The 17,539-nt window shown below is 30.4% G+C and overlaps 1 protein-coding gene and 1 pseudogene across 1 annotated transcript in view; both read left to right on the top strand.

Annotated features, from left to right (window-relative positions):
- LOC145187289 (uncharacterized) overlaps positions 1-6,636 on the top strand; it is a 14,270-nt gene extending 7,634 nt beyond the window's left edge. The window contains exons 7-13 of the mRNA XM_090075332.1: positions 338-594; positions 771-812; positions 887-1,020; positions 5,349-5,412; positions 5,749-5,832; positions 5,990-6,156; positions 6,273-6,636. Coding sequence (XP_089931458.1) covers positions 338-594; positions 771-812; positions 887-1,020; positions 5,349-5,412; positions 5,749-5,832; positions 5,990-6,156; positions 6,273-6,551 — 1,027 coding nt within the window. The 3' untranslated portion in view covers positions 6,552-6,636. The remainder of the gene's footprint in view (positions 1-337; positions 595-770; positions 813-886; positions 1,021-5,348; positions 5,413-5,748; positions 5,833-5,989; positions 6,157-6,272) is intronic.
- A 6,626-nt stretch (positions 6,637-13,262) lies between these two features.
- LOC145193985 (uncharacterized) lies at positions 13,263-15,300 on the top strand (annotated as a pseudogene).
- The last annotated feature ends 2,239 nt before the right edge of the window (positions 15,301-17,539 follow it).

The following is a 17,539-nucleotide window of genomic DNA, read 5'->3' as shown; positions in this document are numbered from 1 at the left end:
TATTCACTGATAAATGAAATATATTATAAGTCTTTTTTTATATCAATCATTGTCTTCTGGCATCTTTTGCAACCATTACAACCATACAGTTAACCATTACAACCATTACAACCATACAGTTAACAATGTAGGTGGACTTTATTATTTCATGTCAGCATGTCATGTCATGTCTTTATATTTTATTGTAGCAATTAACAATGTGTAGGTGGAGATCTTTTGCATTCACTGATTATATTTAAACTTGAGCTTTTTTTTTTACAAAAGAAAGTAAATATTTTACAGAAGTTTGCAATCATTGTCTTCTCACATTTTTTGAAAAAATTATTTTATGTGATAGACAGCAAAGATTTTGCATCACTCAATATTTTGGATCACCTGGTAAGTACCCAACAATTCGAGCCTATCTTAAAAGCTTAACTTCAGTATCAACTGGTCAAGTTGCTACCAAACAAGTTGTCATATGTTCTCAAAAAGAATTGCTCGGTATTTGTTACAAGATTGAGCCAAATGAAAGTGAAATGAAAGTGAAAAAAGTGCATGAAATTAAAAATCTGGAAAATTGGCGTGAATCCGTCCACTCCCTTTTTATTTCAGGTAAATGATCTTTGATGAGGCATTTATTCATTTTGTATTTACAGATCATATTTCATATTTGTTATAGGATAATAAGTTAACATTTTTAGAATTGGTTAAGAAAGAATTTCAGGATTTTTCTTTTTTTCTTTTTTGTATTTATTAAAGACAAAATTATGATAATATAATAATTTTAGAGGGGTTGGAAGTTACTGGATTTAGCGACGAGAATTTCGGAGGTAAATTTTTGAAAGTCTTTAAAAACTTTTTTTGCTATTGACAGTTTGTTATTGGGATTGTTATTATTTTTAAGGTGATCCTTATGGTCCATTTCGTGGACCAACTGTGCTTGGAAAAATACGTGGTGGTTGGAAGTCTATCAAAATCTCTCCAAATGAATTAAAAACTGAATATATTCGAGCTTGTCTAGATGATAATCTAATTCAGGTAAGAATTAACAGTAGCATGCAATTGTAACCAATTTTGCCTCCCATATTTAGAATACTATATTGCAATATTTCAAATGAAAATAAAATAAATTTCTGCTAGTTAATAAGTTTCTACATTTATTAACATTAGTTTCATGTTTACTTAATGTTTATTTAATATTTATCCAATGTTAATATTTCAAACTAAATTAAAATTTTTAAAAATTACTTTGTGGAAAGCTTACTTTTGCTATCAAAATAAATTTTAGTGCAAACTTTTCACTAACATTGCATTTTACTAATAGCTATGTAACAAATATCCTTGTTATTTGCTATTCACTTGATAGAAACTCTCTCATATCCAACCCTCTATAGGAAAATTAGATCAATTTTCACTTAAAGAAAATTTCACTTTTAACTAAAACATGAAACTGGCTCTTCAGGAAAGTTCAAACCAGCAATTTGTGCTTTATTAAAAACCAAAAAACCAAACAACATTTAATTTTTCTTTAAGAAAAAATTTTAATGATCTTTCATATTTATTATGTGAAACATTTTCCAATCAAAATGTCAACAATCTGTATCTACTCCCGAGAGATATTCAACTAGTTAGATGTCTGTTTTGTCTTGAGACAGAATAAAAAAATATCTGACTATATTGCACAGGTTTTTTATTTCAATATATAAAATATTTTTGGATTATGATTGTTAAAATAATGAAATTAATAGAAAGTGATGAACTGTTTTCTCATAAAATCAAAAACTTATAAAAATATTTGTATTGATATAATTTACCATAAAGGTGATGCTAAATTACCCTAAAGCTGATTTAGAACAATGATTTTGTTGACATTTTAGCATTTGATTGCGCAAATGCTATAAAAAAAGTTGGAAGAGATTAGGAATTGTGCATCTATTTTGTATGACACATGAAATTAGTTTGGGATTATTTATTCACAAACCAAAAATGTGCACTAATTGCTCTAACATTGACCAAAATGAAGATACTAATAAAGATGATAAAGAAAGTATTTACCTTTTAGACTGTGGAGAGGCAAATCTGTAAAAATACTGTAGGACTTTTTGGATAATGAGTACGATTAATTGTTAAGATAAGATCTTCACTGACATATATATATTAACATAAACATATATGTATATAAATGTATATGTATATATAAGTATATATATAAATACATACATACATACATACATACATACATACATACATACATACATACATACATACATACATACATACATACATACATACATACATACATACATACATACATACATACATACATGCTTGCATGCATGCATGCATGCATGCATACATACATGCATACATGTGTGCATCCATCCATCCATCCATGCGTGCATCCATCCATTCATGCGTACATCCATACATCCTTCCATCCATCCATCGATGCATGCAGGCAAACACACAGGAAGTTACAAATGAGTTTGTAAATGATAATAATTTTTAGGTTCGCTTTTTTTTGTCGGTTTGATTTTTTTCTAACCTTTTGGTTTTGAGTGTCAATATGAAATGTCTGATAAAATTTCTTATAATCAAATGAAATTCTTTTGCAAAAATTATTGGTCCACAAAACAGATTTCAGCTGCTCTCAAGGTTATATTTCTTCTTAGTTGTGATTATAACAACTGTGCAAAATTTTGATTAAAAGAAATAAATTTAGAGGTCACCCATTTGACAGTTTTCTGTTTGTCTCAAATAAAATAGTTATTGTTGAATGTCCATCATTAATTTAAAAGTTAAAATTAAAATTATAAATTGAATTAAAGTTAAGAAATTAAAGTTCTAAGTAAAAATATATCTAATTTAAAACTCAATTTTTTAAGTTTTTAGATAATTTGTTCCTCTTTCGTTAATCTACAACTTAACTGATGTCTCTGATACAGTTGGGAAATTCTTATAATTGTTTGCAACCAATCAAAAAAAAAGGAAATTGTTTCTGTTCCTTGTTCTTTGTCAGTGTGACATCATAATTCTACATAAGACTTCCTCCTTCAGCTAAGATTCCCTTTCAGCTACATCATTTACAACTCATCTGTGCAGCCATTTCATAAAACTTCTTGAAGACTGGATTAAATGTCCACTATCCTGGTGAACTATCCTAAAATGTCTGAAAAAATTTTTCTTTGCCTTCTTCCATGAGGATATCAAAGAAATATGTTATCCTTTTTGTCACCAGATCCTCTAATTTCAATTGCTCAGATTCACTTGAAAACTTCACAAGCCAAGTGGTGACTGTCAATGCTAGTTGATGTAGATTTTGTATCATTCTTTATTTGATTGATGGTTACACTCTGTCATCTAAAGGGGCCATGCCAAAAAGATGTTCAGACTGTAACCAGAGGTACCTTGAAAATTCTTCTTATGCCTTGCTGGCAACAGTCTTCTTTGGATAAGTCTTCAGAGTGACTCGAATTCCAACTGGTGTTTGTTCCACTGTTTGAAACAAACAAAACTGACAGAGTAAATCTGTGATATTCCTGAACTCAACTTGCTCCAGTGGTCAACTTGAACTGCGTCTTAAAAAAAAGATTTTCAGTGGATAAATGGTTTTTTCCATTCAATTTAGGTTATGTGTTGGGAGCTTGAAACTTCTCGCTGCCTTTGTACCCACTAAGAAACCAGAAGCATAAACACAGCAAATCCTGATAAAATGCTTTGGCTGCTGTATTTCAAGAGCAGCATATAAATAGGCATGTTGTATGTTCTTCATTATTGGATCCTGAGACAGTTTATCAATTGTTGAACAGTATAAGCATCTTAGTTTATTAATGGCCATTGTTTCTAAAATTGCTTAAATAGTACAATTGGGGGACCTTCGGTTGGACTAAACAGAGATGTGAAAACATTTGAAAGGACAAGTTTTATAACATAATATTGGTATACAATCCGGACCATTTCAGTTTCCAGGCTTTCCTCAATTCCAACACATGCTCCATTATGAAGCCCTGTGTTGCTAGCTTTTGTCACAAATACAAGGCCTTTGCTTCTATTTCTCAATTACTTCAATACAGGTAATAGCTTAGGCTCTCCTGCTCCTCTGTCCCTTTTCAGAATAGCCAACAGTTTTTATCGGCCATTACCAAAAACAATAACTGCTATGCAATCCACATTTTGCTTTGATCCATCAGTGTTGGGAAAAATTTTGCTGTACCTATACAGCAATAGTGGTCTAGCAAAAGGAAGTTCTTTTTCAGCTGTTGCAGCAGCCTATTGTCTTTGTTTTTATACTGGATTGTCTAACTTTAAGCTAATATTATTTCTGAAATGTCATGGCCAAGCGCTCTTGCAACAACTCCGGGTACAAGTAAAACTCCACAGTCTGAGAGGTAAGTTCTAAGCACCTAAAACTTCAATGGACTGGAAGAGTTTTTTAAATTTCTTTTTTTGATGATGAAGTACAAGCTGTTGAATCTGTTGTGTCTAAGTTTGAAATGTCTAGCACTTCTCATCTTCTGATTCTGAGCTGAAATGTCAATGAAGGAATTTAATCTTCTGTTTCAAATCTAGAAAATTACCTTTAAACATGTCTTCTTTCATCCTGTTTCTTTCTCTTTGTTGTGTTCTGTGTATCTTCAGAGCCAGAGAGTTCTGATGCAGTTTTGACAGTTTTTGTGTTGGTATCCTAGCTTATATCCAAATGCAATAGCTGCATCACAAGACATTTTGCAACTTTCCAGAAGGGTTCTTCCATTAAATAATGAAGCTGGAGTAGTTGAAATTTAAGTTGAAGTATATTCAACATACATGGTAGTCTTGCTGTAAATAACTGAAAAGTTGACTTTCCAGTTAGCCAGTGCTCTAGGGCAGATTTCAAACTGGATAAAGCCATTTTATAGTTTAGTTTATAGTCTATTTGTTGAAGTGTTCAATGTGAATTCAATTCAATGTGAATTTCAATTCAATGTGAATTCAATTTTAATTCAGTAACACTCTTCAAATGAAAAAAGTAGCATGTATATTAGAATTCAGCACAGTAAGTAAATTAATTTATAATGTGTTGAAATTGGACAGATATTGTAAGCTTAGACACCAGACAAGCAATAATGATAATGGGTTGACCTGTAAATGTTGCTCAATCAGCCTGAAATTTTGCAGGACAAATATCTATACACAATCAACAAAAAAAAGTGGAGGAATAAGTTAGTAAAAGTATTGTGCAGCAATAATTCTAGTAACTTAAACTTTCTAGTATGGTTTTGTAGACCAACCCTAATGCAGAGTAATATAATTGGAGCTATATACTATGTTTAAATGTGCACCTGCTGAAAACAATTTATTTCAGACATAATTTTTATCTTGTAAAGGATGAATATTGCTATGTGTTTCCAATAAACAACTACACTGATCTTTGTAAAGTCTATGGCCCTGGTAAGATATTTTTTTAAGTTTCTAGGTTTACAATTGTATTTTGCAATTTTTAGTTTGTATAATAGTGTTTATTTCGATTTATCAGTTTTGCATTATCTTCAATTTCTTACTGAAGCTTTACTTATTGTGCTTTTATCTTAAAACGTTTTTCCTTTTTTTTCTTTTCAAAGTGGACATTCTTAAGATGTTGAGAGGATTCATTTAGTGTTCACTGCTTTATAAATATTATTTTTTAGACACATATTGAGAAAAGATTCAAAGAAATATAATGTAATAAAAAAAAATAAGTTTTCAGTTTTCTTAAAGCAAATTATTTCATTTTTATTTTATACCTAGCACAAAATTGGCAAATGGAATTTAGATCTATATACATTCCGGAAAATATTGAAGCTCTTTTTTACAATGATAAAAACTACCAAGGTTAGTTCCATTTATAAATTATCATATCTATTTTCTTCAGATATGACCGAATTTATTTTTTAAAAGATACGCCATTTGTAAGCCATTATATCTTCATGGCATATATAGCACACATTAATCTTTGTGTTGCAATTTTATGTTCTAAATTTTTTATCAGGCAAAGAATACGGTCCATTTTACGGCCCAATCACGATTGATAGACATTGTGATGGAAAATCGACGCAATCCATGAAAATTTTCAAAAGTGACAAGAAATCTTCTGAGATGGTAAAGATCTGTCGCGGAACATCTTTCTCCTCATTATGTGTTTTTCTTGACATTGGGGTGAGAAGTTTTTTCTTCATTTCCTAATTTCTTGTTCGTTTTCTTACGTTGTCCGGATGTATTGATATTGTGTATTGATAAAATGAATGTATTTCAATAAATCATTTTTTTTTTAGAATTACTCAAATTTGATCATCTATGGATGTTATTTTAATAATAGCGAAACGAATATTAAAAGTATGAATGTTCCTGCAGGAATTGCCGTGTATATGTGGTCTGATGAAAGTTTTAGTGGAAAACCTTTCGGACCTTACGTAGGTCCTGTATCTGTTCCAGTTGCAGATGGCGGTGATAAAAATGATGATCCTTACATTATCAAATCCCTAAAGATTGTTCGGTACAATCCTCTAAGTGTCAATTCTACTAAAAAGAAACATCGTAAAAGGAAAATCTAAATGCTTCAAAAAGTATGAATTAGCGAGGCAATACTTTCTTTTTCATTCTTGAAATATATGGAATTGAATTATATAGAACTTGAAACGTCTTGAACTTTATTCTTAAAGTATATCGAATCTATGTTTTCCATTTGTCCATTTTAAATATTTAATCTTCTGTAAACTACTGGTTAATTTAAGATGTCAATTAAAAATAAAAGACTTTAAAAAGTGAACTGCATTTCGGTCTTAATGGAATAAAAATAATTGAAAAATAGCTACTTTTCTGAATTTCCTATTCTATTGATTTTCGTTATGAATTTTTAAAAAGAGATATAGGAGATAAATTATTTCGTTTAAAGTATCTTCTATTTGTAAGATTCTGACAATAGTGGGGCAATCGTAGCAAATTGTCTCGCAGAAAGGAAGGAAGATAAAAATGAATTTAAAGAATAAATTTAAATAAATGAATTTAAAAAATGAATTAAAATTTAAATATTAACTTTTTTTATGTTAATTTTCTTTTAACCGGCCCACATTGGTCTAATAGACCCCTCCTGCGATGTATTATAGGATGATGTATAAAAATCAGATTATAGAAAATTTTTGATAAAATTAGAATTCTACAGCAACATAGTTTACAATTTTAAAACGTGGAGTTTTCCACCCAGCAGTATACATGAGCTATTAAGGTATTTCAATTTTACTACACGGTTTTATGTTGGCCAGATAAGGGTTAAGAATGTTTTTATAACAGAAGGATTTTCATCATATTGAATTGTAAGGAGAGAAAATTAAGTTAAAAACAACGACTGGTAAAAAGCGTACTCACGAAGATTCATCAACTTTTCATGTAAATAATTGATAAGAAGAGAAACCAAAAAAAATGAGGAAAAATAAGGAGAGATTCGTTTAAAAATAGAAAAACAATAAAAAAGGAGTAATTAATAAAAATAGTATTAGACACTCCAAGAGGAGTAAGAAAATACTTGTAAAATCAGTAACGTAATTAATAAAAGAGTTCTAATCATAAAACATTATTAGAACATTTTATTGAGAATTATTGTTTAGTAGAAAATTTACTAAAGACGGAAAACACAACCTCAACACTTTACTAACCAAATAGTCGCCAGACCCTTAACTTCAACGTCAATCTCCGCATTCCTTCCATATCACCCTCGAACCCAAACTTTCATAAGCCTCTATTAACTCCTTTACCACACTTCACCCCTCCTCCTATCAGAGAGCACCCTACCACCCTTAACAATATTACAATAAAAAAGGTTTTTACTTCTTACTCTTATTCTACGATTTGTCTGCCTACTTTTAGCAGTTTTGATTACAATTTTATTACTTAACTATTTCTCTACCTACCCTCTCTTACCTAATAATAGAGGGTAGCTATATTTTTTATAAAAGTTTTCTTTATTACAATCAGTTTTTTGTGTTTGTTCAGCAAAAGTGCTACAAAATTTAAAAAACTTTTGCAGATTGTCAGTGTTAAAGTTGTAAGCTTTTAACAAAGGAGGGCTCTCTATTTTATTTTTTTACATACCCCTACAACAATTTTAACGCAATTTCTTAAACATTAGGGGTAGGTGAAGACTTAGTACCCCAAAACACACAAAGCCCTCCCGGAACTCCCGATGACTGCACCTCTGCCGATACTATATCATGGTTTTCCATATGTTTTCATATATGCATTGCTTAGAGTATAATTTTCATAAAGATTTTAAGATATTAGTTAAGCATACTCTAAGCATTATATAGAGAATGGCTTGATTTATGGCGACTGGATGATATTGTGAGGAGTGAGAACTAGATTAAAAACAGTGATCGGAAAAGACGCACATAAGATAACATCAACTCCTGATATAAATAAGTGAATAAGCGTAAGAAGTAAAGTTATATACGACTCGGAAAAGACGTAAACACGAAGACGCATAAACGATAAAGCGTAATAAAAGCTTAACAACTGGGAAAAGACGTAAACGCGAAGACTCATCAACCTTCCACGTTAAAAAAAAAATGAATAGGCATTGCAACCGAAAAACAACCAAAAAAAAATAAAAGCTCAAAAAAAAAACTGAAGGTTAGAAGAAGAGATTTAAAAGATGAAGGAAGAAGTAGTTTTAAAGAGAAGAAGTTTAGTTTTAAGAAAGTTTTTAAGAAGAATTTTGAGAAGAGAGAATTTTGAGATAAGAAAAATACTTTGATGAACAAGCAGCTTTGTAAGCAGTTTAATATGCAGTTGAATAAAAAAAGAAGAAGATTTTAATATTGATAGAAGGAGAATAACCAGAAGATCCAAAAAAAGAAGAGGTGTTTGTAATAAAAAGAAGGTATAAAAAGAGGAGTAATTGATATAAACAGTATTGAACACTGTAAGAAGCGTAACAAAATACTGTTTGTATTATTTAAACGTTATAAGTAAAAGAGCGCTAACCATTTTACACCAATAGAAGATTTGTTGAGTTTTATTATATAGAAGAATATACTGAAGACGGCAAACAGAACCTTAGCTAGTTAACAAATAAACCTTACCCATTCCTAACCAAACATCCCCTTACCCTTACCTACGCAACAAACGAAAAACATTAAATAACTTAAATCATTAAAAACGGCCAAAAGTCAAATTTTTGAGTTTTATATTTTCTTCTTTTTACGTTCAGATCTTGTTTACAGATTGTCCTAAAACAAATTTCCGAACAGGGCAGGTATATACCTGCTTTAGGGTGGCCTGGACATCAGTTGACATTTAGCCTCCGTTCGGTACGCACTAAACAAGTGGACGCGTTGAAAAATTCTTGCCTGTTTTAAAGTGCTGTTAAACTGAAGAAACTATTTCAATTGGAATTCGGCAAAATGGAATCACTTTTTGGGGGCATGTAGAATATATGGTTATGCACCGTTATTGCTAATTTTAATTTTTTTAATATTTAAATCGCGCAACAAGTAAACATAAAAAATTGTAAATTTTTTATCTGAAATTGATTTTCTAATGTCGTTTTAAAAATTCAATCGCGGTTATCCACCTTCTTTCAACAAGGAATTGATAGTGTATAGTGTTAAATACAACATATAAAAAAACTGGCTGCCACTGAGTGCCATTTTGATAGTGAGACTAGTTTTTAAGGAGGAATTTGTGGTGCGGCATTAATCTTATTAACAGTTAATTAACATTACTTAATGGCACTAATTACGTTTTAATACAATAATTTATTATTTTAAATATATGCTTTACAAGTTACTTCCTATTCCGTTTTATGATAATCTCAAAGTTTTATAAAATAGTCATCAAAGCACTCTCAGCAGTTATAACTGTATTTTTTTTTTTACAGAGTCTTCCAAATTTTCAAATATGGAATTGTCAAGAAAATATATATTCTTTATGGTTTGAAAAATGAATATAAATTCATCATTGATGTTTTGACAGATGCGATTTTCAAAAAAACGGAACATGTGATACAAGTAGGAGAGGATGAAATGTCATTATCACGGTTATTTTCAAATTTTCGATCGAGATGGAGAGCAGCAGGAAGATGGGAAGATTTTTTTGAAAAAAAAATGAAGAATGGTTGAAAGGCACAGTACAATTTTTAAAATTATTCAATACTGAATGCACAACACCTGAGAAAATTGTGAAGAATGATAATAAAAAAGGAACATGTGGGCGACCTTCGCAATCCTTTGCTTCATTTAGTGATAGATCAAAGAGGCGAAAGACTCAAGAAGTACGTTCTACTTTTTCTACAGAAGAATTGGCATATGCTGCTTAAATGAGTTTAAAGGCTTCTTGTCAAGTAGATGCTGCTCAAGTTGTTAAAGATGTCACGTTAACAACCCCAACATGAGCCTCAAAATATATATCCGCTGTTGGTTCACAAAATGAAGTACCTTTTACCCCAGATGAAGCACTTTCTTTAATGATTGAGAAAGGAGAATCAAAGCAATCTTATTAACTATCAAGAATTGTAGCTTGAGCACATAAATGCAAATTATACCCATCATACCTTAAAGAAGAAAAAGCAAAAAAACGTTGTTATCCATCAGTTGTGTACACAACTGTTAGTGAGTCGTGCGCACAAATTGAACTACAGGCTTTACTTGATCATACCACATCTAGAATTATACAACTTCAGGCTGATGTCATTGATACTCTAAATCCGGAAATTCTGCAAAAATTAGTACTTTACTGTAAATGGGGATGTGATGGAAGCAGCGGTCAAAGTGTTTATAAACAAAAACTTACTAAGACTGGAAAATCTGATGAAAGCATTTTTTATACTTCTCTTGTACCTTTACAATTAATACACAAAAGCTACGAGACGGTCTGACCTCAGATTCGTAATCAGCGACCTCGAAAACTCTTATGTAGGTTTTTTGGGAAAAAAATTTGGGAATTTTGACCATGAAATCGGGATTTCGTCCCACTGTGCGCCGTCCTCACAATATCAAAGCACTTTTATTTCGCTTAGTTTTTCGTCATCATTTTTTAATGTTTGTTTAATATTTCTTTTTGCGAAAAGTAATGCATCTTTATTAAGCATCGGCGTAACCGCATCGTCGGTAAATTTGCGTAAGTTTGCGTAAATTTGCGTAAATTTGCGTAAATTTAATTTAATTTGTAAATTTTGCGTAAGTTTGCGTAAGTTTGCGTAAGTTTGCGTAAGTTCGCGTAAATTTGCGTGACTTTGCGTGACTTTGCGTAAATTTGCGTAAATTTGCTTAAATTTGCTTAAATTTGCTTAAATTTGCGTAGATCTACGTAAAAAGCGTAAAAATGCGGAATATGCGTAATTACCGCGGTAGTTTCGCGTAAAAATGCGTAATATGCAAATTTATCGCAATTTACCGTTTTTTTTTTGCTGATTACCGAAAAACTAAAAGATATTGTACTGGACTTATCAGACTTATTTTCATTATCAGTTTTTTGCGTTTAGTAAAAAGATATTGGATAGCAGAATCTCAAAGAAAATAGCCGAGTTATAAAAGTTAAAAAGGATGCAAATTACAATGTTTCAATAGTAGATAGTTCATAAAAAATAAATACATGAACCACAAGACACTTTGATGTGTTTTGAGTAATTCAATATATATATATATATATATATATATATATATATATATATATATATATATATATATATATATATATATATATATATATATATATATATATATTTAAAAAATGTCGCATTTTACTCAGAAATTTAGGTTTTCGTGCATTTTACCGCATTTACGCAAAAATTACTGCGATTTAAAATAAACTACAGTAAGAATAAAATACTTACTTTAAGTGAGCTTTAACTCCAATGGGGCAACCTTAAGACAGCTTAATCACTTTTTTGTACTTATTGCACTTAGTAAACCCTGATTTCTTGCCAGAGCTAGAGATTTTATCCTCCTCACTGTCAAGCTTGGTAAGTTAATTCCAAAAAGATATAGTTTCTTGAAGATGCCTTCATTTGGTAGTGGTTTTGGTATACAAATCAGATCAATAAAGTAAAAACTTTAAGACTGGTAGTCTTTCTTGACTTTAATCAAGATATATACGAGGCTAGTTTAATTTTAGGAGGAAATTAATTATTTAACGGCTATCCGACTTGATAAAAACAAAGGAATTTTTTACGCTATTTTATCCATGATAATTACCTCTTTTATTAACTTTTATCACAATTTACCGGAGTTACCAATTTTTACCGCTTTTACGCAGTTTTACCGTTTTTATGCAATTTTTACCGATTTTACGCAATTTTACCGTCTTTATCGTTTTTACGCATTTTTACGCAGTTTTACCGATTTTACGCAATTTTACCGTCTTCTGTAAAAAGAAGGTGTAAAAATGCGTTAAACGCATTTTATCGCATTTTACCGAAACTTTTTACCGCCGCACAGTGGGCCAGTAGGTGGACAAAATGGGAAAAATTTAATTGTCTAATCTTGAAAACCTATTTAATTTTAGTATCTACATATATTAGGAGAAATCTATTGATAATTTATTTATATTAAATCCCTTAGTTACCAGGACTCTAAGCATTTGAATATTGAGATAAAATAAAAAAAAAAAAAAAATTATAAATAAGTAATTAACGGTGACATCAACGTTGTGTTATATTTCAATTACATCTACGTTTTTGAAACAAAAAGTTAGTACATGTTATTCTAGAGTATTTAGAGATAAGAAAAACCAATGTGTGAAATAAATTTGTCATAGCATGTTATCTCAGTTATACTTTGAAAATCACAGATTAAAAAAAAAAATTTCTTAAGAAACTTATTTTTTGCCGCACAATAACTAATAATTACCACAATTTGCCATGTGTTGTCTTATATTTATTTGAGCTATATGATGCTTCAATCGAGTTTTAATTGATTGCTCGTCCCCTTAAATCCCCGTTCAGATTTTATGTATGTTTTAACTTGGTTGCTATGGTACTAAATTTTGCATAGCAACAACTCATTTTTACATTAACGTTGTTTTAACAGTATTTTACTTGCGCTAAATACACAATATTGGGGGTATGTATTAAAATGAGATTCAGAATTCTTATGAGGTTAACTTTATTTGGTTACTATGGATACCTTACTTTGCATAACATAGCAACAACATATTTTCGGTAGTTGTTAGTAATTTAATTACTAACACTGACAGTAATTTAATTACTTTTAATTTTAATTACTAACACTTGTAGTAACTTAATTACTAACAAGTATTAGAAGTCCAGGCGGCATATATATTATAACATTTTACTTTTAAATACAAAATACTTGTTACAATAATTATTTAGATATGGTTTTGTTAAACTTAGACATTCATAATTTTCTCCAAAAAAACAATCTTAGTATTTCAAAACAAAATATTACTGAAGATATATTAAAATTTATTCAGCCAAAATTTGCTGATTTTAAAGACGTTGATTTTAGACATGCTGTTCAACGATTTGTTTACTTGTATAAAAAAAAGTGGAAATCTGCAAACTATACTGTGAAAAATTTTGAAAAGAAGTTTGTGAACTGGCTTAATGAATATTTAATTGTCAGAAAAAAAGACAATGAACCAACTGCAAGTAGACGTGGTTGAAAACCAGTTGCATTTGATAATAGTTCTAATAAAACTAAAAAACGGCGTGTATCTTGTTTAATTGAATCTCATTCATCCAATGAATTATTTTTTGCTGCTAATAAAAAATTTAGAGATGAATCTGTTGTTATTGCTGCCAAGAATGTTTTAAATATATCAAATACAGATAAAGCAACTAAATATTCAGCAGACGAAGCACTGGCTTTAATAATTGATGCAAGTCTGACAAAAGCTTCCTATCAATTGATTAGAAGCGGAGCCTTGGAGAAAGAATATAACATCTACCCCGCTTACAATGATGTCAGAGATGCAAAATTGAAATGTTATCCTGCAAACATAACAGTGGAGGACTATTCAGCTTCAGTTCCTTTAAAAGATTTAATGACTCATACTTTGCAAAGAATCTGTGCAGTTCAGGAACCTGTGCTAAGGCACTTGATATTGAACGACAAAGCAATAAAAACAATGACACTAACGTGTAAGGCTGGTTTTGATGGTGCTACTGGCCAAAGCATTTATAAACAAGTTTTATCAGAACCCGACATTAACAGAGATTTAAAGCGTGAAGAATCATTATTTATTACTTGTCTTGTCCCATTGGATTTGACTGGATTTAACAACAGCAACGAAAAGGTGCCTATTTGGAGAAATCAAAAGTCGTCCTTCACAGCCTATTGTAGACCCATAAGATTTGCATACAAAATGGAATCCAAGGAATCTGTGACTGAAGAAGATCAGTACATTAAAAGTGAGATAGAAAGCTTGGGTATGACTTTATTAGAGGTTTGCGGATCTTCTATTGAAGTGAATAGTATTATTGAACTTACAATGATTGATGGGAAGGTTCAAACAATATTATCTGAATAAAATAACTCATACCAATGCTGTTCAGTGTGTGGTGTCTCTCCAAAAAATATGAATAGTCTTGATATCCTTAATATAGATTTTACTAACAGAGAGTTCAAATATGGTCTTTCCAGTCTTCATGCATGGATTCGATTTTTTGAGATGTTATTGCACATTGCATATAAAAAAGAAACAAGAAAGTGGCAAGCAAGATTTAAAGAACACAAAGAAAAGGCATCTGTAGCTAAACAAAAGATTCAGACTGATTTTATGAACAAAATGGGACTTGTTGTTGATTTCCCTAAAAGTGGTGGTTCTGGAACAAGTAATGATGGCAATACCTCAAGGCGTGCTTTTGCAGCATATGAACAAACAGCTGAAATTCTGGGTATTGACCAAAACCTTATATTCAGATTTTACATTATCTTGGTAACGCTCTCTTCAGGAGAAATAGACTGCTTAAAGTTCAAGGATTATTGTTTTGACACTTTTAGACTATATGTGTCCCTTTATCCATGGTATTACATGGCTCAATCAGTTCACAAAGTATTGATACATGGACATGACATAATTAAAAGCCTTACATTACCCATCGGACTTATGTCAGAGGAAGCTCAAGAGGCTAGAAATAAAGACTTTAAATCTTATCGCGAAAATTTCAGCCGAAAAACATCCAGAAAAGCAACAAATACTGATCTTATCAATAGACTCCTAGTTTCCAGTGATCCTGTTATTTCATCATTGCGTAAATCAACATCACACCAAACAAATCATAAAGCATTTCTTTCAGATGTTTTACAATTACTTAAACAATCTTCAAACGATATTATTGTTTTATAATTTTTTGATGTAATTTAAAATTGATAACATTTTCTTGCACTATTTTTTGCTTTTATTATTCCTAAAACATTATTTACCTAAATACTCAATTTTTATTCAATATAGGTGGGTCAAAAATCCGATAAGATATTCAAATATCAATTTACCACTTTGTAACTAAAGAAAGTATCCGGTAACTAAGCAATATAAGTATCCATAACAACTAAATTTAAAAAATTATCACTCTTGTAAGAAGTGTGATCTCATATTGGTACTCATGCCAAATTTAGTGAATATAGCACTTATAAAATATCTGCAGATAACAAAAGTAGGTTGTTGCTAAGCAAAATAAAGGTATCCATAGCAACGAAATAAAAAAATATTACCTTCATAAAAAGCGCAGACATCATATTAGTACTCATACTAATTTTAGTAAATATAACTCTAATATTAAATTAGTTATGAATTTTGTCCAGTAAAAGTGCATTCTGGCCCACTGTGCGCCGGTGCGGTAACGCCAATGCTTAATTCCAGTTAATACCGTAGTTGATTTACCCAAAACGTTTGTTTCGCAAACGTGTTTGTAAATTTCAATAAGTTCATAATAACATAAAAAGAAGTCTTTTGTCAGTGGTTGGCCGTGGAGTGTCGAGATATTAGTTCTAAAATATAAAAACATTTCATTTTGTTGCGGATCGTATAGAAGATATTTATTGAGCGCCCAACATTTCACAGTTATCTATTTTTGTTTTTGAAAGGAAAACCTCAGGAATTATATCCTTGACTCAAAAAAAAACTTTAAAAAAAATTCATTATGTAAGAAGTTTATACAGTAGCGGCCTTTAAGGGGAGGTGGGGGTGAAATCGTGTACCGCAGGTAGGCAGCAAGTAAATTAAGGCAGCATTCTTTAAGTCCCAGGCACATGTCTTTTTATTATTTTCTTTTTTTATGTTCTTAAATTATTAGCATTGTAAAATATGTATTTAAGTATAATAATGGATTAAGTCACGCTATAAGTATCCGTTTTGTAGAGATAAAAATGTGAATTTAAATCCGGAATACTGCTTCGTTGATAAGAAGGATTTGCGACATAAAGAAACAACTTGAAAAAATATAATTTGTCCTATTCAATATTGTAACATCTAGGATAGTTAAACATTTTTTCGGCAAGTATAGTTTTTGAATTTGGGTAGCATAAGTTACATGTTTTTTTTTTCTTCAACTTATTACCTTCATTTTAAAGTTGCTCAGGCGTAAAAAAAAATGAAGAAAAATTTTTAAAAATATCAAATTTTTTGTTTTGATGCTATCTTTTTCGGAATCTTTTCTGGATTCAGAAAATATATAGAATTATTATTTTTTATCTTAAAGTATTTCAATATAAATGGAACCTTTATTTTTCGTAAATGAGCAAATAAATTAAATTGCTATAAACAGGACTATGCACTACTTGATTTATTTTCTTTTTAGAATCTTTTTCACCATTTCTTGATCATCTTCACTTTTGCGTATCACTTTTTCACCAGGACTAAAAGCTCAACCAGGAGGTAAAAAAACTGTGGAGGTAAAAAAACTGTAAGTGGAAAAAACCTTGACAGCTTTAATCATAACACTGAATTCTACCACATCTTTTAAACAACACAAAGCAATAAAGATTGTGATCCGTGATGAACAAGCATCAGGAAAAAAAAAAGAAGATCTAAATGCACTTTAGCTTCTCTTTCTTTGATTAAATTTTTTTCTAACTTAGACAAATATTGAATCAGGGCTGAAGATGCTTCATTGCATCTTTACCATTCTGAATTTCCAACAGGTATAAACAAAGCTCTTATCTTTATTTTCAACTGCTTGATCATGTAGAACAAATGCTAAGTTATAGAGCCAAACTTTTTGTGCATAACATACGTCATCAACGCTATATTTAGGAAATGTTTGGTTTTGTTGCATATCAAACCATGCTTTTAATGACATTACATCTTTTGGAAAAGTTTTGCAACTTTTTTACACAAGACCATAGTTTATTGGATGTTTTCGCAAACAAAAGTATTCATTCCTTGGCTAGTCTTTTTGTTTGAGTTAATTTAAAAAACTTCAGAAGAAAAGCATTTAGTTTTTAATTCTTCATTGTACAGCTTCTAAAAAAAGACTGAAAAAAAAAAAGATTCTTAAGACTGGTATAAAAAAAGAAAAAAAATTTATTTTATTTTAGGATATTTTTTTAAAATTTTTTTTGTTAATTGATCTTTAAAGGAAATTCAA

The sequence above is a fragment of the Hydra viridissima genome, unplaced genomic scaffold, assembly GCF_058129835.1.
Source record: "Hydra viridissima isolate aposymbiotic clone 2 unplaced genomic scaffold, HvirCarnegie_v1 scaffold_20, whole genome shotgun sequence".
Taxonomy (NCBI): Eukaryota; Metazoa; Cnidaria; class Hydrozoa; order Anthoathecata; family Hydridae; genus Hydra; species Hydra viridissima.
The sequence above is the reverse complement of the archived record's forward strand: the minus strand, read 5'-3'. Positions and strand labels throughout refer to the sequence as shown.